Source organism: Neoarius graeffei, chromosome 2 (genome assembly GCF_027579695.1).
Source record: "Neoarius graeffei isolate fNeoGra1 chromosome 2, fNeoGra1.pri, whole genome shotgun sequence".
NCBI lineage: Eukaryota > Metazoa > Chordata > Actinopteri > Siluriformes > Ariidae > Neoarius > Neoarius graeffei.
This window is the reverse complement of record NC_083570.1, coordinates 123964904-123991030: the sequence shown is the minus strand read 5'-3', so window position 1 is coordinate 123991030 and position 26127 is coordinate 123964904. Positions and strand designations below refer to the sequence as shown.

General features: G+C 45.2%; 3 protein-coding genes across 12 annotated transcripts in view; 2 read left to right on the top strand and 1 right to left on the bottom strand.

Annotated features, from left to right (window-relative positions):
• The window catches only part of LOC132882239 (NACHT, LRR and PYD domains-containing protein 12-like), a 1431284-nt gene that overhangs the window by 545200 nt on the left and 859957 nt on the right, over positions 1 to 26127 (bottom strand). The window lies entirely within an intron of this gene.
• The window catches only part of LOC132882244 (interferon-inducible GTPase 5-like), a 76705-nt gene that overhangs the window by 33991 nt on the left and 16587 nt on the right, over positions 1 to 26127 (top strand). The window lies entirely within an intron of this gene.
• LOC132875854 (4-galactosyl-N-acetylglucosaminide 3-alpha-L-fucosyltransferase 9-like) lies at positions 23479 to 24402 on the top strand. Its single transcript, XM_060912970.1, has one exon. It carries the CDS (start codon positions 23479 to 23481, stop codon positions 24400 to 24402), a length of 924 nt encoding a protein of 307 aa, XP_060768953.1.

Genomic DNA, 26127 nt, shown 5'->3' with positions numbered 1-26127 from the left:
TGCCCAATGGCTGCAAATTAATTTTTCAGGCCACTCAAAAAGTCCATGCTTTCAGTGAGCTGTTCTATTGTTCAGTCTTAGTCAACGGTTTAGTACGGCTTAGAGGGATGCTGGATTCTGGATCAATGGCTTGTACCATCAGTAAGGGTGCTGAGCTGAAACTCCGTGAGTATGGTGCATTACCTAAAGAGATGCGTTCAGCATGCGACATTGTGCTCGTTGGTTGTGGTGGTGCACAGACCCAGCCAGAGGGGTTATATGACCTGGAGCTACAATTATATGACACCACTTGTCTTGTTCCAACTCTTGTCATACCAGGCCAACATGATGATCTTATTTTGGGTTCAAATGTAATCAAACATCTGCTTCATGTGATGAAGGGCAACAATTAGTACTGGGACCAGGGCCGTAACCAGGATTTTTCAAATACCGAGGTCAAACATTGCGATACATCTTATTTGCCAAAAAAAAAAATGTCCTAATATGGTGACTTTTCATACGTTTTGGAAACGAGTCAAAATCACAAGCCCAACAAGATGAATATGTAGGTGAACATATTTATTTTAACAATTTCAAAACTGTACGATCACAAAAGTATTTTGTGTGTGTGTGTGAGTGAGTGAGTGAGTGAGTGAGTGAGACAGAGAGAGAGAGAGAGAGAGAGAGTATGTGAGAGTGAGTGAGTGAGAGTTTGAGTGAGTGATGGAGTGTGAGTGAGTGAGTGAGAGTGAGTGAGAGAGAGAGTGTGAGTGAGTGAGTTAGTGTGTGAGTGAGTGAGAGTGAGTGAGAGTGACAACGCAATCTAGCCGAGCCTGAATGGACTTCAATTGCTTTTTAAAAAATATATGCCCTTTTCAATAGCAAAATACTAGACGGTTATTGGACAAAACCGACTAAAACGCCACATTCGGAGACTCAGCCTCACTGGAGATGGGAGTGAATAAGAGGGGCGGGACAAGACTTCCTGAGAGGAGGCTCATCTCCAGCTGGTGATCGGAGGAGGAGCTGTGAACGCGGCTGGGCTGTTCATGATTGACAGAAAGCAGTCAGAGGTGGTACATCATGTTGTAAATAAAATGTGAACATAATAAGTTTGCTACCCGTTTTCATTTCCGTTCGAAAATACAACCAATGATCAAAACAATAGTGTCTTGTGTTCACGTTAGCCTATAGTCTGGTAAGTTAGCAAAATAGCTCAAGTCTCGTCAGTACCCAATAACTTCATAAACAACAGGTCACGACTGTCCAGCCTTTTCTGATCTGAAACGCACCAAATCAAATCGAGAGAGACAGAATAAAAGAGTTTGTGCCGCCTGGAAAACGAAAATCCTATCTAGCTAAGTGGCTTCGACTGTTGTTGCTTGAAATGCTAATTAAAATTGCACTGTTAATGATCATAAGCATTCCGGACTGGCAAAATTAACTCACCTTCTTCCCTCTTTCTTTTTCTCTCACTTGTTGACTTTCCAAAGCTGAGTTTGGTTTGTTTTAGTGTAGTAGACTTCTTCATCTTATGTCAATTTTCAGATTCCATGACTAATTGACAAACGGACTGGCTGCGGAGTCAGACCTTGATGAGAACACTTCTCAACTCTTGTATATCCCGTGGTGCTTAGCTGACTATCGCGAGGCTGCCTAATATGAAATGTTTCCAATGTCGGATATTTCAGCTTCGTTTAAAAATGATTATGTGGACTTTATTTTTAGACAAACAAATGAGAACAGGGGGATGCAAGCTGAATTTAGAATTTTCCACCGATCAAAGTCAGAACGATTTTCATCATATATTAATTTCACATTTCTGAGTGAAAAAAAAATACCGTGGGAAAAAAATGCCAAGGACATGACCTTGGTGTCCTCAATGGTAGTTACGGCCCTGACTGGGACATTGCCTCAAAAAACATGGATGGGTGCACTGCTGACGTTGAGCATTTCTTGTCCATGTTCATGGGCGTTGAACGGTAGAAGGGTGCTGATATGCCCAATAAGGTCGGAACTGTCAAGCTTACCCAAGCAGCCACTCTAATGCCCAGATCTGAGCATTTAATTTGGGGCAGGCTTCCTCATAATGTGCCAGTGTCCCCAGGCAGCACAGTTATTGTGGAGCCCACTAGCTCCAAGGTCCTTCCCCATAATGTTCGTATGGGCCATGTCATTACTCCTATGTGGGGAGACAGGTGGATCCTTATGACCATCGTAAACCCAACAGAGAAATCTATAACACTTAAATGCAGTTGCAAGTTAGCAGATTTTTCACCATGTTTAGCAGCTGAGGATCTGGATTTGTTCCAGGGTTTCCAGGCCTCTCAGGACACATCACGATCAGATGCTCCATTTGACAGCTCTTCAGTGCATGCTGCACTTCCAAAAAGCCTAGAAAACATGAGTCTTGGTGACATTGACATTGATTCCACCCAGCTCAGTGAGACTTGTAAGCGTAAGTTAGTAGACTTGCTTTTCGAATTCCAAGACATTTTCTCCAAGCATCCATTAGATTGTAGAGAGGCCAAAGGTTTCACTCATCAAATCCGTCTTACTGACGATCATCTATTTTGCTTGCCATATCGTAGAATTCCTCCGGCAGACTATCAGAAACTGAGGCAAGTCCTCTCAGAGATGGAGGAGAGGGGCATTATCAGAAAGTCGGTGAGTGATTACGCATCTCCTCTGGTCATGGTATGGAAAAAGGATGGTGGCTTATGGATATGTACTGATTTTAGGTGGCCAAATGCTCACACCGTGAAGGATGCTCATCTTCTGCCGCACCAATCAGACTGTCTTGCTGCTCTTGGTGGAAACTGTCTGTTCATTACCATGGATCTCACCTCTGACTTCTACAACATCCCTGTGCATGAAGATGACAAAAAAGTATACCGCTTTCACAACGCCTCTTGGTTTGCATGAGCATAATCGTTTACCGCAGGGGCTATGGAATAGTCCTGCTTCCTTCATGCAGATGATGCTTGGCATTTTTGGTGACCAAAACTTCTTTACTTAGATGATCTCTTGGTCTTTGCACCATCTGAGAGCGAAGCCCTGAGTCGACTCTGTATGGTGTTTGAGAGGTTGAGAGAGAACAACCTGAAGCTGTCACCCAAAAAATGTCATCTCATGCAGAAGCAGGTGAGGTTCCTTGGTCATATTATCAATGGTGGTGGTGTGTCAGTTGACCCTGCAAAGGTGGAAGTTATCATGAAACTGACAGTGCGTGACTTGATGGAGAATGACGGATCTACACCATCTGTCCACAGGATAAAGTCCTTCCTATGCATGGTATTCTACTACCAGCACTTCATTCCACATTGTTCTGACATCTCCAATCCTTTATTCTCTCTGACTGGTGGACAGAAGAGAAGGGGGAAATCCGCCAAAACTCAAAAGCTCCAGGGCGCGTTCCGTAGACTTACCCCTGCTGACTGGTCGGATGATTGCATCAAAGCTTTCCAGGAGCTGAAGAAAATGTTGGTGGAGTGTGTTGTACTCGCACATCCAAATTTTGATAAACCTTTCATACTTTCAGTCGAGGCATCTCTGGACAGGCTTGGTGCTGTTTTGTCGCAGGTACCTGAAGGAGGGACCAAAGCTAGAACTGTTGCTTTTGCTAGTAACGCTATGTTCACACTGCAAGGCTTAATGCTCAATTCTGATTTTTTTGTGAAATCCGATTTTTTTGTGAGGTCGTTCACATTAACAAATATATGCGACTTGTATGTGATCCTCAGTATGAACGAAAAGCGACCTAAAAGTGTTCCACATGCGCATTGCAGGATACGACGACATCACACGCAGTGAGCATGGCCAGTGTTTACGGAAGTAAAACCGCCCGGTTGCGGTATGACCCATCCAATCTAGCTTGAATAGCTGTATCCCCCCAAATGGAAATCAGCTCCCTAACCTCTGCGTCCTTCCATTGAGAAGATTCAGAACCTTCACAGCCCTAAGTGTCCCTCGCATTGATGTCATGCGCAGGGGCGCAGATACGTTTTTTTGAACTGGGGGGGACAAAAAACTGGGGGGGACAAAGCTGCCAGCAAACCAACCCCAACCCCGATATGCCTGTCAAACTTGTTGTGGGTTACCATAGCAGCCAAGCTCGAGCTCGCAACCTGTGCAGTCTGTGCAGCTCAACCAACCGAATATCAGTCTTTGTTTTATGTGAGTTGTTGCAACTATGTATACACTGCTGTGCACCTCAATAAACCGAATGGTAATTAGTCTTTTGATTTTTTTGTGAGGTTTGCCTTATGCAAAGAAAGACAGCATAGATGTTTTTTCCTCCCTATAAGTGGGGGGGGACCGAACGAGGTGAATTTAAATCTGGGTGGGACGAGTCCCACCCTCTATCTGTGCCCGTGATTATGCGCCATGTTGTTGTAACTTTTTTTGAGAGACCCGCCGCCTACTTCAGCGCAGAATAGTGATGTTTGTGGCTTGTTGATGATGTGTAAGTCGGATGAATGCGACCTGGCGGTTCAGACTGAAGTCGCATATGAAAAGAGCGGATAGGAATCGGAATTAGGACCACATATCCAAACGGCCTGGGTCGGATTTGAAAAAATCGGATCTGTGTCGTTCATATGGTCAATAAAAGATTGGATACAGGTTACATATGGGCGAAAAGATCGGATTTGAGTCACTTCAGCCTGCAGTGTGAATGTAGCCTAAGACCCTTAATGCTTCGCAAAGAAAATATCAAGCCCACTGTCTTGAATTTCTGTCCTTAAAGTGGAGTGTGTGTGTGAGCAATTCATTCACTGGCTCAAGGGCTATGACTTCACAGTTTGGACTGATAACAACCCGCTCACTTTTCTGCTGACAAAACCCAAACTTGATGCTTGTGAACTTCACTGGGTTGCCAAGCTTGCATCCTATTCGTTCAACCTCAAGCACCTGCCAGGAAGGAACAATGTTGTTGCTGATGTTCTGAGCCGTGATCCATTTGCAAAGCATATTGGCCAGAGATTGTTGGCTAAGCCCTATAATGCTCTTTTGGATGAAGCTTGTGAAGTTCGGGGAGATACAGTGCAGGAAGTTTTTAGAGTCAGCTGCCAATCTCAAGTTCAGCTTGGGTACAGAGATGTGCAGAACCCACCATCCTTGATATCTCTTGACAGTGCGGAGATTCATGCTTTGTGTGAAGCACACTCAAACGGGGCTTCTACAGCAGAGTGTAGAGCTGTTTCAGTGGCACAGTCTGTTCAGCAGTTGGTTTGTGCTCAAGACATCCTTCCAGTGTTCTCAGAATGGGAGCGTCAGTCTAGTCAGCAATCTGATCACTGCATATCCAAGGTGTTGCCCTTCATGAGCAAGAACAAGAGACCATCTAGGCGGCAGAGATATGGTGCTGACCTCATGTCCCTGAAGCTGTTTAAGCAGTGGAACCGTCTTGAGATTCATAGTGGTATCCTGTACAAAGTGTTAAAAGACCCAGTCACCAAACGAAAGCGTTTTCAGTTTGTACTACCACAAGCCCTTAAAGATAAAGTTCTCTCTGGTATCCATGACCTGGCTGGTCATCAGGGGCAAGACAGAACCTTAAGCATGGCAAAGCAGCACTTCTATTGGCCAGACATGGAGAAGGACAGAAGGAACTATGTCCGTTGCTGCCAGAGGTGTGTGGTTGGAAAGACCCCTGAACCTGCTGCACGTGCCCCGCTTGAGAGCACATAGTTCATACATCAGACACTAACAGAAATAACAGAAATAACATTCATCACACCTACAATGCACTATGCACCATTGGGTATGGCCAGACCAGCTGGACGTCTAGCTACTTCAACTGATTTAAGGCTTTTATGGCTTGTGGTACAAATAAAAATTTGGATCTGTTCTTAGTCAGAAAGGGTGAGCAAAAACAATGCCTAGATGGCAGTAGTTTAAAAAAAGAGGCCAAAGGGTGTGTGAAGTCACAAGCAATATTATTTGCCTTTATCACCAGTCTATCTTTATAAATTTGTTCTATACTTGGTAAAGTGATCCCAAGAAACTTGCTGGCAGTTGTAACCATCCTTCTGATTGTCTTTTTCTGTGACTCAGTGGCGTTTCCAAACCAGCAGATGCTACAGCAAGTTAAAACACTTTCAATAAAAGCAGTATAAAACATTTGGAGCATTTTATTGTTAACATTAAAAACAAGCAATTTCTTTAAAAAGTACATTCTTTGCTGTGTCTTGGTGTACAAAAGATCAGTCCATGAATCCCATTTAAGCTTATTATCTAGCGCAACACCAAGATATTTGTAGTTTGTGACAACCTGAATAGTCTCCCCATTAATAACGGTGTCGATGGATTGTTGTGACTTTCTAAACTCTATGGGCATTTCTTTAGTCTTATTGGTATTTAAAATTGAGACTTATTGCACCATTCTAAAAAGAAGTCTAAAACTGGCCCATGATCCATCTCCCCTTCCTGTAGAAGGCTCACTATAACAGTGTCATCTGCATATTTAATAAAATGCCTGTTTTGTAAAGTACTAGTGCATGCATTTGCATATAAGATAAATAATAAAGGTGATAAAACACATCCTTGTGGGGAACCTGTGGATGTTGCCATCACATCAGACAGAAATGAGCCCACTCTGACCTGCTGGACTCTACTGTTTCGAAAGTCCATGATCCAATAAATAATACCTGTATTAATGAATGAATGAATGAATGAATGAATTTATTTTATTTCGAACATGTATAAAAAAAAGTATGTAACTATTTGTACATACAAAAGAAAGAAAATGAGAAATTAAAAAATAAAGAGCTAAGACATTACTGTGACAGTTCGTGTAGGTGGGTGGAGCACAGAAGGACGGCAGGACAGAACTGAGTTCACAAAACTCGCTTTATTCAGCTTTTCAGCGAATCTCTGCACTCTCTCACACACTCAGACACGCACACACATCAGTCGTCTGGTTGGGGAGAGAGCTCCCTCTGCTCTCTCTCCTTAAATAGGGCGCGGTCACTGGGAAGACACACAAACACATTAATTAACGACAGGTGTAGTGATTCTGCCACTTACCTTCCCTGACTCCGCTCTCCGGTCACAGACCAGCGCTTGACCACGCCCCCGCTGCCACAATTACAAAACACCGCACATTGTTCGAAAAAGGAGTGGGAAGAAGTACAATACTTTTTTTAATTTCCCACCCATTTTTAACTACCCCGAAATCCTAACTACATTAGTACACCAATATAAATATATACCATATATACACTTCATGAATATCTATATAAATATATAATTACAAAAATAAATATATACTACATACAAAAATAAATATATACTACATACATATCCCTGTAAATATAAATATATAAACTATCCCCATAAATAAATATATACCATATATACCATATACTAAGTTAGTTCTAATATAACAATCAACCCTATTCTATTTATAGATTTATCATCCTCCGTTAACATACTTCCTCTTCCATGTACTTGTTTAAAAAATTTTTTTGTACCTTTTTTTAAACAGATTTATATTTGCACTTTGTTTTATTTCTGTCTCCAGTCTGTTCCATAAAGTCACCCCACAGCTCGATACGCACATGCTTTTCATATTTGTTCGAACCTTAAGTGTTTTAAAATTTAGGTCTCCCCTTAGATTATATCCCCCCTCTCTCTCACTGAACATTCCTTGTATATTTTTGGCAATAGATTATTTCTCGCTTTGTACGTTATTTGTGCTGTTCTGAATTTGACCAGATCCATAAATTTCAACATGTGTGATTTTATGAATAGTGGGTTTGTGTGATCTCTGTATCCTGTTTTGTTTATTGTCCTTATTGTTCTTTTCTGTATTGTACATATCGGCTGCAGAGTGATTTTGTAGGTGTTTCCCCAGACTTTGACACAGTAAGTCAGATATGGCAAAAATAACGAGTAATATAGAGTACACAAAGATTTGCAATCAAGAATATGTTTTGTTTTCCACAGATTTGCTGAGCACTTTGCCAGTTTTGCTCGTACGTATCCTACATGAGGTTTCCAGCAGACTTTATGATCTAAAATCACACCAAGAAATTTAATTTCCTGTACCATTTCTACCTTAGTATTATCTATTATCAATTCTACATTACAATCTATTTTGTGTCTCCCAAACAACATGATCTTTGTTTTGCTTAGATTTAATGATAATTTATTTTTGTCAAATCATAGTTTTAGTTTATTTATTTATTTCAGTTGTGATTGTCTCCAAAGTCTGCTGCCAATTCTCACCGGAACAAAAAATATTGGTGTCGTCTGCAAACAAAACAAATTTCAGTACTTGCGAAACTCTACATATGTCATTGATGTATAATATGAATAATTTCGTACCTAATATTGACCCCTGTGGTACCCCGCATGTAATGTTCATGAAATCAGATTTATGGTCACCAATCTGCACAAACTGTTGCCTGTTTCTTAGATAGCTCAACAGCCAGCTCCGCCCAACTCCCCTAACACCACACTTTTCTAGTTTACTTAATAATATGCTGTGATCAATGGTATCGAATGCTTTTTTTTTAGGTCCACAAATACTCCAATTGCTATTTTTTTTATTGTCTATACAGTTTGTGATTTCCTCTATTAGTTCCATTAATGCCATCAATGTTGATCTGTCTGTTCTGAATCCATATTGACTGTCTGTAAGGAGGGTGTGTTTTTCAATGAATTTGTCCAGTCTATCTGAAAACGGTTTTTCGAGTATTTTGGAGAATTGGGGGACTAAAGGAACAGGCCTGTAGTTTGTGAAAGGGTGTCTATCTCCGGTTTTAAACAATGGTATCATTTTTGCAATTTTCATTTTGTCTGGAAATGTACCTGATTGAAAAGATAAATTGCAGATGTGGGTGAGTGGTTTCACAATTCCCTCAATATCTTGCAGATATTTTAGCCAATGAATTTTATCTTAATACCTGTATTAAGATAAAATTAATTGGCTAAAATATCTGCAAGAATCGTAGGTTGCATGGTGTTAAAAGCAGATGAAAAGTCCACAAATAAAATCTTAGCATGAGTCTTTGGTTTCTCAAGGTGAGTATACAGAAGGTGCATTAATGTCAAGATTGCATCCTCCACCCCCCTGGAGGCTTGATAAGCAAATTGCACAGGGTCCATAAGATGGTGAGTTTGGAATACAATGTACCTCTTTACCAGACACTCCAGGCACTTCATGATCAAGGATGTCAGCGCTATTGGTTGGAAGTCATTGGGCTCCTTGGGTCTTGGCAGTTTTGGCACAGGTACAATTGTAGATGTTTTCCACAGGGTAGGGACTTTACAGAGGTTAAGGGAGGAACTAAAAATGTCAGTGAACACAGGGGCTAACTGTTCTGCACAGTGCTTCAGGATATTACCACAGATGTTGTCAGGGCCAGGACTTTTCCTTGGATTACAGCGGCTAAAAAGGTGAAAGACATCTGATTGTCTGATGTTTAAGACAGATGCAGGGGGTGGTGGGGGCAGCACAATGCCAGCTCCAACATCGCTGCGGCTCTCAAAGCGACAAAAAAAGCTGTTCAGATCAGTCCGCGGTTTGCAAGCTGAGAGAAGGGAGTCATAGGCCTCAGCACATATGGGTGTACGAGTGTATGGGAGGGATTCACTGTGCACATTGTCTACAAATGACTGTTTATTTTTCTTACATACAGACAGAGAAATAAAAGAATGGTCATTGCCAGCACCAGTTGCCTCAGAGTCTCATCATTACTGTCTCACCAACCGCAGGCTCACAGAACACAATGCAGGAGTACTATAGGTGTGCTAGGATTGAGTGGATAGACACACCAAGCACCCCATCACATATACTGTACCTAAAAAGATAAAAACATTAAACATAAAATTTTGACCTGTTTCCACACATGCTGTTAAAATTTGAGGTCAATTGAACAAAAATTGGCAAAGTTATTAGATTGTGGAATGATGTCAAATTTTTTTAAACACCCTGTGTGTGTGTGTTTTATATATATATATATACACACACACAATTTTTTTTTATTGAATGTAGATATTCTTTAGGGCGGCACGGTGGTGTAGTGGTTAGCGCTGTCGCCTCACAGCAAGAAGGTCCTGGGTTCGAGCCCCGGGGCCGGCGAGGGCCTTTCTGTGTGGAGTTTGCATGTTCTCCCCGTGTCCGCGTGGGTTTCCTCCGGGTGCTCTGGTTTCCCCCACAGTCCAAAGACATGCAGGTTAGGTTAACTGGTGACTCTGAATTGACCGTAGGTGTGAATGTGGGTGTGAATGGTTGTCTGTGTCTATGTGTCAGCCCTGTGATGACCTGGCGACTTGTCCAGGGTGTACCCCGCCTTTCGCCCGTAGTCAGCTGGGATAGGCTCCAGCTTGCCTGCGACCCTGTAGAAGGATAAAGCGGCTAGAGATGATGAGATGAGATGAGATATTCTTTACAGGTGGCACAGTGGTTTAGTGGTTAGCGCTGTCGCCTCACAGTGAGAAGGTCCGGGTTTGAGCCCCGTGGCTGACGAGGGCCTTTCTGTTTGGAGTTTGCATGTTCTCCCCGTGGCCGCGTGGGTTTCCTCCGGGTGCTCCGGTTTCCCCCACAGTCCAAAGACATGCAGGTTAGGTTAACTGGTGACTCTAAATTGAGCGTAGGTGTGAATGTGAGTGTGAATGGTTGTCTGTGTCTGTGTCAGCCCTGTGATGACCTGGCGACTTGTCCAGAGTGTACCCCGCCTTTCGCCCGTAGTCAGCTGGGATAGGCTCCAGCTTGCCTGCGACCCTGTAGAACAGGACAAAGCGGCTAGAGATAATGAGATGAGATGAGATATTCTTTACATACATATTTGAAACATACTGAAATGTTCTTCCTGCTTTTAAGTATTCATTCTCAATTGAAAAGGTTTAAAAAGTTCAATATTTAACTACAAATAGCCAAAGTATTTCAATCACAGTTTGTCAACATGAAGGGACATTTCATTGTCAATGTGTGTGTGAAGCTCAGTACAAAGTCATAAACATGTTTTTGAAATAGAAATTATTTATTTGTGTTACATAACGCTAAGCATGTGGTGTTATCAACCTCCACTCTTCTAGGACATAAACATCTTTTACAGATGTAAAGAGGAAATTTGTCCTTGTTTATGATTAAAATCTAAAGCTCAGATGTGTGCAATATGCAAAAAAAGTGCTCAGTCTGATTATAATATTGGATTGGATTGTGTAAGGCTCATAATACCAACTGCCGTGGAGAAGATCAGGCAGAAACAGTATTAAGTTATTTTACACACATCCTGAAATCATTTTGATAAATAATAATAATAATGAGTTCAATTTATATAGCGCCTTTCACAAACCCAAGGACGCTTTACACAGGAGTTAACAACAACAACAAAAAAGCCACACTAGGAAGAGTAGTGTCAGGTAAAGAGAAAAGTTTTCAAGTTAGCTTTGAAGGAAGAGAGAGTCGAACAGCCACGAAGCGATTGTGGTAATGAGTTCCAAAGTTTAGGAGCAGCAACACTGAAAGATCTGCCACCCATAGATGCCAGTTTAAAACGTGGGACAGTCAGAAGTCCACAGACAGAAGATCTGAGGAAGCGGGAGGGACAGTACAAATGAATTAGCTCAGAGATAGGAAGGGGGGAGACCATGAAGAGCTTTATAGGTTAAAAGCAAGATTTTGTATTTGATCTGAGAAATAACTGGCAACCAATGCAGTTGCTGTAAAACAGGAGTGATGTGAGCAGTGCGCTTGGTGAGTGTGAGGACTCTAGCTGCTGCATTTTGGATGGACTGCAGGCGATTGAGCAATGTGGCAGGGAGACCATAAAAGAGAGAATTGCAATAGTCAAGATGAGAAAAAATAAATGCATTGACCAACATTTTAGCATCAGTTTCCAAGAGAAGAGGGCGGAGACGTGCAATATTGTGGAGGAGAAATAAAGCATTCTTAGTAATTAGTTTAAGATGGGGTTCAAACGTAAGGGTGGAGTCAAAGAGAACTCCAAGGTTTTTTATAACTTGGGAAGGACTAATAGACACACCATCAACATCAATAGTAAAACTGGAGAAGTTCAGAACCTGTCTTTTGGTACCTACTAATAAAACCTCCGTTTTGCTAGCATTAAGTTTAAGGCAGCTCTTATGCAACCATTGCTGAAGGTCAGTGATGCAAGGTCAGCTGAACAGAGGCTATGGAAGGGGTGATAGTGATGTAGATTTGAATGGCATCAGCATAACAATGAAAGTTAAGGCCATGGTTATGAATAATCTGGCCTATAAGAGAAATATATAATATAAGAAGAAGGGGATGAAGGACAGAACCCTGAGGCACACCTTGAGCAACAGTAACAGTGGATGATTTATGAACACCAATAGAGATTAGCTGTTGTCTGTTTGCTAGATATGACTATATATATATATTGTAATAATCTTACGATTAGGGTGGCACAGTGGTGTAGTGGTTAGCGCTGTCGCCTCACAGCAAGAAGGTCCTGGGTTCGAGCCCCGGGGCCGGTGAGGGCCTTTCTGTGCGGAGTTTGCATGTTCTCCCCGTGTCCGCGTGGGTTTCCTCCGGGTGCTCCGGTTTCCCCCACAGTCCAAAGACATGCAGGTTAGGTTAACTGGTGACTCTAAATTGACCGTAGGTGTGAATGTGAGTGTGAATGGTTGTCTGTGTCTATGTGTCAGCCCTGTGATGACCTGGCGACTTGTCCAGGGTGTACCCCGCCTTTCGCCCGTAGTCAGCTGGGATAGGCTCCAGCTTGCCTGCAACCCTGTAGAAGGATAAAGCGGCTAGAGATAATGAGATGAGATGAGATGAATCTTACGATTAGTGTGTATTAGTCATATATTTTACGCTTAGCGTTTATTTAATGTCTGGTGTTTATTGCTGCATCATAGTCTGGCTAACGCGACTTCAAAGCTCTGCGAGCTATTGGTCTGGCAAAGATATTAAGCCCAACCGTTTCCCAAAGTGCGTGGTTGACCCGCCTCCCTGAAATGCCTCAGTTTGCTACTGGTTGAAGCCAGAAAAGGCTGTGACGAAGCTTAAACCAATCACATCACTCTTTCCTCTGATGTATGTGATGCGACGATAGGATTCTCGCTGAGCCCCATTGATTTGGCTACCAGCGGGGCTAACTGGTAGATTAAACTCTTACCGAAGCCAGTCGGGAGCAAGGTGAAAACGTCCTTCCTTTCAATAAATACCTCCAGGGCTGCTCTTTGCTCCGTTTTCAATGAGAACTTCCCGTTGAATGCTTTCAATACAGCATGATTCTGTAAACAATCTATGGCTTCCGGTCGCAGTTCTACTACGTCACTGCCTTGAACATGCCTCTACCCAGGGCCGTTGGAGATGCTCAAAGTTGATTGGCTCCCGATTTTTCCGGAGCTTGGAAGAGCTGGAGATAGCTTGCCTTGCCAGACTAAGCTCGCAACAGGTCCTCGTGTTGCGTCACGCTTAGGATGGGCGGGCCCAGGCTAGCTACATCATATGTTTGAGAGTAACACAATTTCAATCTTCTGTATGTCCTGTACATATTGCAGTATTGACAATAAAGCAGACTCTGACTTTGAATTAGCTTTCAATTCATTATATTTCAATCATTATCATTGCATTGACATGGAAGTGAAATTTTTCACATTTAAAGTTTCACCTTTTGTTTTACACAGTGGAATTGAGATGGCACCAAAAGTGGGTTCACTTTATAGGAAACTAGTTTATCACATTGATAAATACCTTCATGGTAATAACCATCACAGTTCACATTGGGGACAGTTTGGTGTTAGCCACTTACTGTGTGACTCGGATAAATAACTTGAACGCAAAGTCACTCACTCATTTGTTGAACATTCATTAAACAGTTTTGAGTAATAAAGGTACCAGTACTTATAAGATCACTCAATGGATCAGGTGTCAAACTGTTTGCATTTGTTTTCAGGTAGAATTACAGTGTGATAGTATGAAAAAAAATGGCATTGCATTCATAAGGTGAAAACATGCCGGGTGCTTTTCTTACTCATTGTGGCAGTGGGGGCGTGGTCTAGCATCGGTCTGTGACAGGAGGGCGGAGTTGGGGAAGTTAAGTGGCAGAATCACTACACCTGTTGTTAATTAATGTGTTTGTGTGTCTTCCCAGTGACCGCACCCTATTTAAGGAGAGAGAGTGAGAGCAGAGAGAGCTCTCTCGACAACCAGACGGCTGATGTGTGTGCATGTGTCTGAGTGTGTGTTTGCAACTGCAAAGTGCAAATAAAACAGAGTTTTGTGAGATCAGTTCTGTCCTGGTGTCCTTCTGTGCTCCACCCACCTACATGGACTGCTACAGTGGTGCCGAAACCCGGGATCCGAGCACAGAAGACAACAGCCCCATGGAGTCCTCCACCTTCGCCGACCTTATCCACGCCCTTGCCACGGCCCAACAGAGCCAGCACCAGGCGCTGCTCGCCCTCCGAAAGGAGCAAGAACAACGGTTTGAGGCCCTGGTGCTGGCACAACATGAAGATCGTCGGGCGTTCCAGCACCTCCTCGCGTCGGCGGGGTCCACCATCTCCACCGCTGCGGGCCCTTCCCCCCTCACCATCACGAAGATGGGCCCACAGGACGACCCCGAGGCATTCTTCATGCTCTTTGAGCAGGTAGCAGAGACCTCGGCGTGGCCGGTGGAACAGCTCGCGGCGAGCCTCCTCCCCCTGCTAAGGGGAGAGGCGCAGCTGGCTGCGCTACAGCTCCCCGCCGACCGCCGGCTGGCCTACGTGGACCTTCGCCGGGCCGTCCTCCAGCAGGTGGGACACACCCCGGAGCAACAACATGAGTGTTTCCGCGCTCTGCGCTTGGAGGAAGTCAGCTAGCCGTTCGCGTTTGGCCAGCAACTCTGGGACGCCTGCTGGCAGTGGTTGAGGGCCGACAGCTGCAACGCCGAGGGACTCATCGACCAGGTGGTACTGGAACAGTTCATCGTGCGTCTACCAGCGGGAACCGCAGAGTGGGTCCAGCGGGAACCGCAGAGTGGGTCCAGTGCCACCGCCCGGCATCGCTGGATCAGGCAATCGAGCTGGCGGAGGATCATCTGGCGGCTGTCCCGACAGCAGGACAGCAGACGACCTCTTCTCTTCTCTCCTCTCTCTCCCCTCCTCCTGTGTCTTCTCCTTGCCCCATTCCCCCACCGCGGAGACGGAGGCCGGCGCCACCTCAGCCAGCCCGCCGCACCCGCGGTGCCCTTCCATGTCTCCCTTCTGTGTCTGTCTCTCCCCCCCCTCAGGTGAGTGAGCCCCAGAGCACTAGTGCAGAGAGGAAGCCCGGGCCGGTTTGCTGGCACTGCGGGGAACCGGGCCACCTCCAACAGCAGTGCTCGATAATGGAGGTGGGCGCGGTAGTTCGGATCCCCAACGCGCCAGGAGCCGCCCTCGATCGGGCCGGAGCGTATCGCATACCAGTGAGTATCCAAGGGGATACATATCAGGCGTTGGTGGATTCTGGCTGTAATCAGACCTCAATCCACCAAAACCTGGTGCAAGACGAGGCTTTGGGGGGAACACAATTGGTGAAGGTGTTGCGTGTGCACGGGGATGTTCACAACTACCCTTTAGTGTCGGTCCACATTATTTTCAGAGGGGAAAAATTTATAGTGAAGGCGGCGGTTAATCCTCGCCTTACCCACTCTTTAATTTTGGGGACTGATTGGCCGGGATTTCAAGGTTTAATGACACAGTACAGAGTGGGTCCTGCCATTTGACAGGGGGAGGTCCTGGTGTCGCTTTGGCGGGAGCAGCTGTCACAGAGCCATCTACGTCATCTCCGCGCCAGAGTGAGGAGCCGCCGACTCCTCCTCTCTCTATTGGAGAATCCCTCGCAGATTTCCCATTAGAGCAATCGCGAGACGAGACTCTGCGGCATGCGTTTGACCAAGTGAGAGTAATCGATGGTCAAACGCTCCAGACGAACGCCACGCCATCCTTCCCCTACTTCGCGATTATGAAGGATAGATTATACCGAGTGACGCAGGACACTCAAACTAAAGAGCGAGTCATGCAGCTTTTAACTCTGAAGAGCCGCCGGGAATTGGTATTCCAGGCGGCTCACTTTAATCCCATGGCAGGACATTTAGGGCAGGATAAAACACTAGCCCGAATAATGGCCCGATTCTATTGGCCGGGGAGTCGCAGCGATGTCCGTAGGTGGTGTACGGCATGCCGCAAATGCCAGTTAGTAAATCCAGCGGCCATTCCAAAAGCGCTTTTGCGCCCTCTACCGTTAACTGAGACCCCGTTCGAAAGAATTGGGATGGATCTCGTCGGGCCATTAGATCGGTCAACACGAGGGCACCGCTTTATATTAGTTCTGGTGGACTATGCAACGCGATACCCGGAAGCAGTGCCTCTTCGCAATATCTCAGCACGCAGTATTGCGGAGGCACTCTTCCGCGTCATCTCCCGAGTTGGAATCCCGAAAGAGATTCTGACTGATCAAGGCACCTCGTTTATGTCACGAACACTGAACGAACTGTATGGGTTATTAGGTATTAAGCCGATCCGCACCAGCGTGTATCACCCACAAAAGGACGGTTTAGTGGAACGGTTTAATCGCAACCTTAAAAACATAATTAAAAAATTTGTAAGTGAGGACGCGCGTAACTGGGATAAATGGCTCGAACCCTTGCTCTTTGCAGTGCGAGAGGTCCCCCAAGCCTCCACGGGGTTCTCCCTGTTTGAATTATTATATGGGCGTAAGCCGCGCGGCATTTTAGACGTGCTGAGAGAAAATTGGGAGGAGGGACCTTCACCAAGCAAAAATGAAATTGAATACGTTATTGACCTGCGCGCAAAACTCCACACACTCACACACCTAACACACCTAACCCAGGAGAATTTGCGGCAGGCCCGAGAACGGCAAACCCGCCTGTACGACAAGGGTACGCGCCTTAGAGAGTTTGCACCAGGAGAGAAAGTACTCGTACTGTTGCCCACATCGAGCTCTAAATTAGTCGCCAAGTGGCAAGGACCCTTTGAGGTCACACGGCGAATCAGGGACGTCGACTATGAGGTAAAGCGAACGGACAGGGGTGGGGCGCTACAGATTTACCACCTCAACCTACTCAAACTCTGGAACGAGGAGGTCCCTGTGGCATTGGTGTCAGTGGTTCTGGAGAAGGCGGAGTTGGGGCCGGAGGTTCAAAAAGGAACATTAGCATCACGTCCCTCTCCGGTCCCCTGTGGAGACCACCTCTCCCCGACCCAACTCACAGAGGTTGCCCAGTTGCAGACCGAGTTTTCAGACGTGTTCTCACCCCTGCCCGGCCGCACTAACCTCATAGAGCACCACATTGAGATGCCCCCGGGGGTGGTAGTGCGTAGCCGCCCTTACAGGTTACCCGAACACAAGAAAAAGGTGGTTCGGGAAGAACTCGAGGCCATGCTCGAAATGGGCATCGTCGAGGAGTCCCACAGTGACTGGAGCAGCCCGGTGGTCTTGGTACCCAAGGCTGATGGGTCGGTCCGGTTCTGTGTGGACTATAGAAAAGTCAACGCGGTGTCTAAATTCGATGCGTACCCAATGCCTCGTATTGATGAGTTGCTCGATTGGCTAGGCATGGCTCGTTTTTACTCGACACTGGATTTAACAAAGGGTTATTGGCAGATCCCATTGACTCCATTATCCCGTGAAAAAATGGCCTTTTCCACACCGTTCGGCTTACACCAATTCGTCACACTTCCTTTTGGGCTGTTTGGGGCACCTGCTATGTTTCAGCGGCTGATGGACAGGGTCCTCCGCCCCCACGCCACCTATGCGGCAGCGTACTTAGACGATATCATTATTTATAGTAATGACTGGCCGCGGCACCTACAACACCTGAGGGCCATCCTTAGGTTGCTGAGGCGGGCGGGTCTCACGGCCAACCCAAAGAATTGTGCGATTGGGCGGGTGGAAGTACGGTATCTGGGCTTCCACTTGGGCAACGGGCAGGTGCGTCCCCAAATTAACAAGACTGCAGCGATTGCGGCCTGCCCGAGGCCCAAGACCAAAAAGGGGGTGAGACAGTTCCTGGGGCTGGCTGGCTATTATCGTAGGTTTATACCTAATTATTCGGACTTCATCAGCCCACTGACTGATCTGACTAAAAAGGGGGCACCAGATCCGGTCCAGTGGACGGAGCAATGCCAGCGGGCTTTTTCTAAGGTTAAGGCTGCGCTGTGTGGGGGGCCACTTTTACACTCCCCTGACTTTTCTCTCCCTTTTATGTTGCAGACAGATGCGTCGGACAGAGGGCTGGGGGCCGTTTTGTCCCAGCAGGTGGAGGGGGAGGATCGCCCCATCTTGTACATTAGTCGCAAGCTGTCGGTGCGTGAGGGGCACTACAGTACCATCGAGAAGGAGTGCCTGGCGATCAAGTGGGCGGTCCTCGCCCTCCGGTACTACCTGCTGGGACACCCTTTCACCCTCTGTTCTGACCACGCGCCCCTCCAGTGGCTCCACCGCATGAAGGATGCCAATGCGCGGATCACCCGTTGGTATCTGGCACTCCAACCCTTTAACTTCAAGGTGATCCACAGGCCGGGGGCGCAGGTGGTCGTGGCGGACTTCCTCTCCCGTCGGGGGGGGGGGGAGAGTCGGCTGCGGGCCGGACAGCTGCCCGGCCTGAGTCGGGCGGTGGGGGTATGTGGCAGCGGGGGCGTGGTCTAGCATCGGTCTGTGACAGGAGGGCGGAGTCAGGGAAGTTAAGTGGCAGAATCACTACACCTGTTGTTAATTAATGTGTTTGTGTGTCTTCCCAGTGACCGCGCCCTATTTAAGGAGAGAGAGTGAGAGCAGAGAGAGCTCTCTCGACAACCAGACGGCTGATGTGTGTGCGTGTGTCTGAGTGTGTGTTTGCAACTGCAAAGTGCAAATAAAAGAGAGTTTTGTGAGATCAGTTCTGTCCTGCCGTCCTTCTGTGCTCCACCCACCTACATGGACTGCTACACTCATATACATGCATTTGAAGGAGGATTGTGCAACCAGTATGAAGTTGGTGAAAAATGGAGAGGAAACAGGAGCTGTAACTGATTGCATGTTCTCTTTTTAATTAATAACGATTTGTAGATTATTAGCAGCAGTTAGTTTTGTGGGGGATTTTGATGCCTCTTAATTACAGAGGGATAAAATTGATAAGCCACACCATGAAGCTATGGGAAAGGGTATTGGAGGGGAGATTGAGAAGAGAGGTAGCAATCTGTGAACAGCATTACGGGTTTATGCCAAGGAAGAGCACGTTGGATGCAGTGTTTGCTTTAAGAATGTTAATGGAGAAGTACAGGGAAGGCCAGAGAAAGCTACATTGTATGTTTGTAGACCTGGAGAAGGCATACGATAGAGTACCGAGAGATGAGTTATGGTATTGTATGAGAAAGTGTGGAGTGAATGAGAAGTATTTTAGAGGGGTGCAAGACATGTATGAGAACAGTGAAACAGCAGTGAGGTGTGGAGTTGGAACGACTGAATGGTTCAAGGTGAAGGTGGGACTCTATCAAGGATCTGCTTTGAGTCCTTTCTTGTTTGCCATAGTGATGGATAGCTTGATGGACGAAGTGAGGCAAGAGTCACCATGGAACATGATGTTTGCGGATGATATTGTGATATGTGGTGAAAGTAGAAAGGAGGTTGAGTTGGGTTTGGAGAGATGGAGGGATGCATTGGAACGAAGAGGACTGAAGGTGAGCAGTATCAAAACAGAATGCTTGTGCATCAATGAGAATGGGGATGAGAGTGTAGTGAAGATGCAAGGAGTAGACGTAAAGAAAGTTGGTGAATTCAAGTACCTGGGGTCAACTGTGCAGGAAAATGGGGGCTGCGATAGTAAGGTGAGAAAGAGAGTGCAGGCAGGGTGGAGCAGTTGGAGAAGGATTTTGGGAGTCGTTAGCGATAGGAAAGTCCCAGCAAAAGTGAAAGGTAATAGAATAGAATATACTTTGTCATGTCCTACATGAAAATTGTCTTTGGTCTCACTGACAAAAATAATACAAAACACATATAAAGGAGGGGAAAAAACACTTTCATTCCATTAGACAAACATATATCCAAAGAATTAACACAGCACCTCACATGTAACCTACACACATGCATACACATCATATCAAGTCAGTAGTACCAATTCCAGCTCATCTATAGTGCTCTTGGCCACACTTCCTTTCCATCTAGCTTTTCCATAGTTTATTGACCAGAGAAATTGCATTTGGGATAAAAGGATCTTTTATAATTTTTTTTCCTTGCCATGTGTACTCTATATTGCCGCCCTAGAGGAAGCAGCTCAAACTCAGAGTAAAGGGGGTGGGTATCATCATCTAATATGTTCATGGTTTGTCTGTGTACTGCAGTGCTGTGTAAATTTTCTCGTGTTTTTTGAGGTTGTCCTATAATTTTCCCTGCCATTTTAACAATTCTGGACAACTTGTTCTTATTATATAAGGTCAAGTGACCATACCAGACAGAGATATTGGAGGTAAGGACACTCTCTATCAGACTGACATATGTTCTCTCAAGAATATTACAGCTGACTCCAAAGCCCTTCAGTCTTCTGATTAAAAATAGTCTTTGGCTAGCCTTTTTACATATAGCATCAGCATTTTCAGTGTTGTTCAAGATGTATAAGACAGTAGTGAGACCAGCTGTGATGTATGGATTGGAGATTGTACCCTTAATGAAGAAGCAAAGTTGGAGGTGGCGGAGTTGAGGATGTTAAGGTTTGCGATGGGAGTTACAAGGTTGGACAGGATAAGGAACGAGCACATCAGAGGGACAGCATATGTGGGGAGCTTGGGAATTAAGCTAAGAGAGATGAGACTGAGATGGTATGGGCACATCCTGAGAAGAGATGCAGAGCATGTGGGAAGGAGAATGTTGAGGATGGAGCTGCCAGGCACATGAAAATGAGGAAGGCCAAAGAGGAGATGCATGGATGTGGTGAGAGAGGACATGAAAGTGTCAGGTGTGGGAGAGAAGGATGCGGAAGACAGGGAGCAATCGGGGGATTAGATTAGATTAGATTAGATAGAACTTTACTGATGCCTTTGGGAGGGTTTCCTCAGGGAAATTAAAATTACAGCAGCACCATTACAGGAGAATCGAAAATAGAGAAAACTTTGAGATAAATTAAATTAAGTATTTATATATATATAAATATAAAAAATAATACGATGGGGGGGGGAGGCCAGCAGGAGAGGTATTGCACATTAAATTGCACATTTATATTGCACATTGTCCAGTATTGCTTTTTGTCAGGCTAGGCTACTGCTGCTCCTTCCCGTCCTCTGTCCTCCTATTACCCCTCCTCGCCCCCAGAGAGGAGTTGTACAGTCTGATGGCGTGAGGGACAAAGGAGTTTTTAAGTCTGTTAGTCCTTCACTTGGGAAGGAGCATTCTGTCACTGAACAGGCTCCTCTGGTTGCTGATGAAGGTGTGCAGAGGGTGACTGGCATTGTCCATGATGTTCAGTAGTTTGTCCATAGGCCTATTCTCTGCCACCATCACCAGAGAGTCCAGCTTCATGCCGACCACAGAGCCGGCCCGCCTGATCAGTTTGTCCAACCTGGATGTGTCTTTCTTGGATGCGCTGCCTCCCCTAGCACACCACGGTGTAAAACAGGACACTGGCAAACACGGACTGATAGAACATCCACAGGAATTTCCTGCAGATGTTAAAGGACCACAGCCTCCTCAAGAAGTATAGCCTGCTCTGTCCCTTCCTTTACAAATGGTTGGTGTTGCAAATCCAGTCCAGCTTGCTGTCCAGCCACAGCCCGAGGTACTTGTAGGAATCCACAGCCTCCACCTCAACTCTCTCGATCAGAACTGGTCGTGACCTTGGTCTGGACCTCCCAAAGTCAATGACCAACTCCTTGGTCTTCGAGGTGTTGAGCTGCAGATGGTTCTTGTTGCACCAAATGGCAAAGTCCCTCACCAGGCTCCTATACTCCTCCTCTCTGTCGTCCCTGATGCACCCCACGATGGCTGTGTCATTGGCGAACTCCTGAATGTGACACAGCTCCGAGTTGTAGCAGAAGTCCGCGGTGTACAGGGTGAAGAGAAGAGGGGCCAGCACCGTGCCCTGGGGTGCTCCAGTGCTGCTAATCACAGTGTCAGATGTGATGTCCTTCAGCCTGACATACTGCGGCCTGTCGGTGAGGTAGCTGGAGATTCAGGTGACCAGGCAGGGGTCCACTCGCATCCTGTTCAGTTTGTCCTGAAGCATAAGGGGCTGGATGGTGTTGACGGCACTCGAGAAATCCAAGAAGAGGATCCTCATTGTGCCATTTCCCTTATCCAGATGCGAGTGGGCTCGGTGTAGCAGGTAGAGGATGGCGTCTTCCACACCAACACCTACCCGGTATGCAAACTGCAGACAGTCCTGAGCATGTTGCACCTGGGGTCTGAGGAGACTGAAGAAGAGCCACTCAAAGGTCTTCATCAGATGTGAAGTGAGTGCCACCGGTCGGAAGTCATTCAGCTCGCTGAGCCGGGTCTTCTTGAGAACTGGAACGATGCATGATGTCTTCCAGAGGGTGGGCACTCTCCCTAGCTGCAGGCTGAGGTTGAAGATGCGTTGGAGTGGTTCACCCAGTTCAGCAGCGCAGGTCTTCAGTAGTCGGGGACACACCTTGTCTGGGCCTGCTGCTTTCCTAGGGTGAAGCTTCCTCAGTTGACCTCTGACCTGGTCTGCAGTGATGCATGGAGGAGTCTGTGTTGAGGTGGGGGAGGAGGGGGCTGCTGCGATGACTGGGGGGAGGTATGTTGAGGGAAGAAGGAGAGATAGCTACAGCAATATCAGCAATATTAATGACTCCACACTTGTACTAACATGAGTCAAAAGAATAAAATTTATTTTATACCACATTATCTTTAGATTGCAGTTAACCATTTGCACCACTTCACATTGGCTTTGATGTCAAGTCAAGTCAACTTTATTGTCAAATATGCTATACATGCTCGACATACAGCACAGATGAAATATCAGTCCTCTCTGACCCATGGTGCAAACAGGGAATGCAATAAATAAAAATAGAATAATTGAAGAAACAAACAATATAAATAGTATAAACACTCTAGATAGGAACTAGACATAGACTAAACACTTAAACAATATAAACAGTATAAATAAACAGTATAAACACTACAGCCTTAATAATCTCAAATGTTATTTTCAGATTTAGTGCATTTTGCAGTCAAATCATGTTTTGCGCTGCATTTCCTGACATGCATCTGTCCCCCTGTCTCCTAATGCAGCGACTGAAAAATCTTTAATGAGTGGATTCTTCAGGTTAGGAGGCAATGACAAACCATTGCTTTATTGCTGTCTTCTCTGGAGAGTAGAAGATAACATCAACACCATCGACAGGACATTTTCAGCATCTCCTGCTGCCTGTTATTCTTCTGCCAAAAACAGAAGTTCATGTGTTTTATTTCTCTCTTCTCCAAAACATAAAAGATGACATCTAAATATTCAGTAGGATGTTTTCAGCATCTCCTGCTGCATCTCTTTCTGATTTTTGCACCACTTCACATTGGCTTTGATGTGCTACAGCCTTAATAATCTTTCTGATTTTTGGAGGAGTATTGACAGCATCATATTACTTTGGTCATGGCCTTTTGGTTTTACATTTCAAGGAGAAGCCTGTGGTTCAGAGTATGGTATTAAAGGTTGTCACATTACAGATGACAGAAGACAGTATTACAAAGCCCATGGTGTTATGTTTCATATCGATGGCGCTTTACCAAACCTGATAAACATGCCACGTCCACACCAGAAGTGTGTGTGGATGAACATGGAGTCTCCTGATAATACACCAAGATGGACTGGAACAGATGATTTATTCAATCTGACTGCAAATTATAGGAGAGATTCAGATGTCTGGGTGCCTTATGGGAGAATCATAGAAGTCTCTGAGAAGGACAAACCCTTTACAATACAACCAAAGGACAAATTGGTGTGCTGGGTCATCAGTAACTGGAACTCCAACTATAGCAGAGTGAAATATTTTAATGAACTGAGCAAACACGTCAAAATAGAGGCTTATGGTAGATCCTTCAACTGGTACATTAAGGACTATAAGGCTACCTTGTCTAGTTGTAAATTCTACTTCTCATTTGAGAGCTCCAGCCACAAATACTACTTCACTGAGAACCTGTTTAACTCCATGAAAGTTGGCACAGTTCCTGTGGTTCTCAGTCCACCCAGGGAGAACTATGAGGAATTCCTTCCTGCAGATTCATTCATTCATGTGAACGATTTCAAATCCCCTCAGGAACTTGCAGAACATCTCAAATTTCCAGACCATAACCAGGAAGCTTATGAGCACTACTTCACCTGGAGACAACGCTTTACTGCGAAACGTTCACATTTTGGGCGAGAACATGCTTGTCATATTTGTGATCATATAAGAAAACACAAGGGCTACAGAGTGTTTACAGGTCTCAATAAATGGTACTGGGATTAGCTAGCAGTTTATTTTCAAAGCATATGTAGACTCTTGCATTGGGAAAGACTTTAATACTAAACCATGCTTCCACCTGCTACATTATTCCATTTAAGGATATATTCCTGGTTCATAAAGATTACCTGTATATTTTCCTTGTCATGGAGTGCATTATTGAATATTATATTTCATGCATATTAAGAGGGTGTGGTTGGGTGACGAATGACCAGGTTGTAGATGTCCTGTTATGGACAACAGAAGAATGTTCCATTTATACAACACTTTCTGAACACTCTTTTCACAGTTGACGCAATGAGAAACTATAATAAGAAAATATGAAAGATTTGGGAGAAAATGTACATTTTAAGATTTGTCTCAAAATGACAGAAGAAATGTCCATGGATTGGTTTGCAAGTAAGAAGCAGTTGATTCTCTGTGAAACAGGTAACCAGTGTTTGGTATGAGTAAGGATTCTTGCAGATGAACTTTGCATATGGTGGCATCCATTTAGGGTTTTACTCGAAATGACAAACAACAGAATTTTAACCATGAGCTTGTGAAAGCATGAATCATGTTTATCATTGAAACTAAATGAAGCACTGATGGAAGCAGTTTTGGTCAGTGACCCAAGGCGGGAGGGAAAGGCGCATGCGTTTTCAGGTCAAAGCTCAGGTGGGGTTTACATTAGACCGTATCAGCGGATCATCAGATTAACATTTTTAAAACGATTAGTGTGCACACAGCAACGCCAATACACGGATACGCTCGGCTCCGCAGGCATCCTGCGCTCCAAATCACTCCGCCCTGAACAGCGAGTGCCCTCTGGAGGGTGCGCACTCCGGCCCTGCGCAGCTCACAGAGCCCGTGAGTGGAGCGCACGAGCAGTGGTTTGGGACTGAGCCGCTGTGTGTGTGATCTCAGTGCATATCGGGCATGCGCGTCACTTACCACTTGCAAGTGGAAGGATGGCAAGTCTAAAGACAATCATAACTACACAATGGGCAGTATTTGCATCAGTATTTGCAGTATTTTCATACTTTTATACTCTTTAATGAAAGGTGATACAAGGCGGAAGTCCGCGCCGTTTTTCAGCAGTCGCGTCACATGACCAACGCCAGCGAATCAGGAAGGTGGATGTCACAGTGACGTTGTCCAATGACGACGCCAGCTAGAGCTCAGCACAGCGTATCCGCGTATCCGCGTATTCTCAATGTTTACACAGCACCGGACCAGACACGATCTGGATTGAATTCGTGGACCCTGGCGGATTCCCGTTTCCCGGCGTTTCCAGGCGTTTTAATGTAAACAGACAGTGCATCCGTGAAGAAAACGGGACAGATACGGTCTAATGTAAACTTGGCTTCAGGGTTGCTGATCTGAAGGTTGGGGGTTCAGGTCCCAGTACTGCCAGGCTATCACTGTTGAGCCCTTGAACAAAGCTCTTAATCCTCTATACTCCAGGGCTATTGAATTATGGCTGACCCGGTCTTCTAACGCGAATTTATTAACAAGCTTTTAAAATCATCATGTTTAAGATTATTACTCGTATCACTGAATTAGAGCACAAAAAAAAATTTAATAAGTTTAGAAAGCGTCTGTACTTACCAAAGGAAAGTGTATAATCACTGAAAAGTTTTTGTAAGGATATGTTTACATGACACACACATTTTATATTATATATATACACACACACGCAAACAGTGGTGCTTGAAAGTTTGTGAACCCTTTAGAATTTTCTATATTTCT

What these genes read in the sequence shown, in the direction of transcription:
- LOC132875854 (XM_060912970.1), top strand. Translation starts at nt 23,479, where the DNA reads ATGTGCTACAGCCTTAATAATCTTTCTGATTTTTGGAGGAGTATTGAC.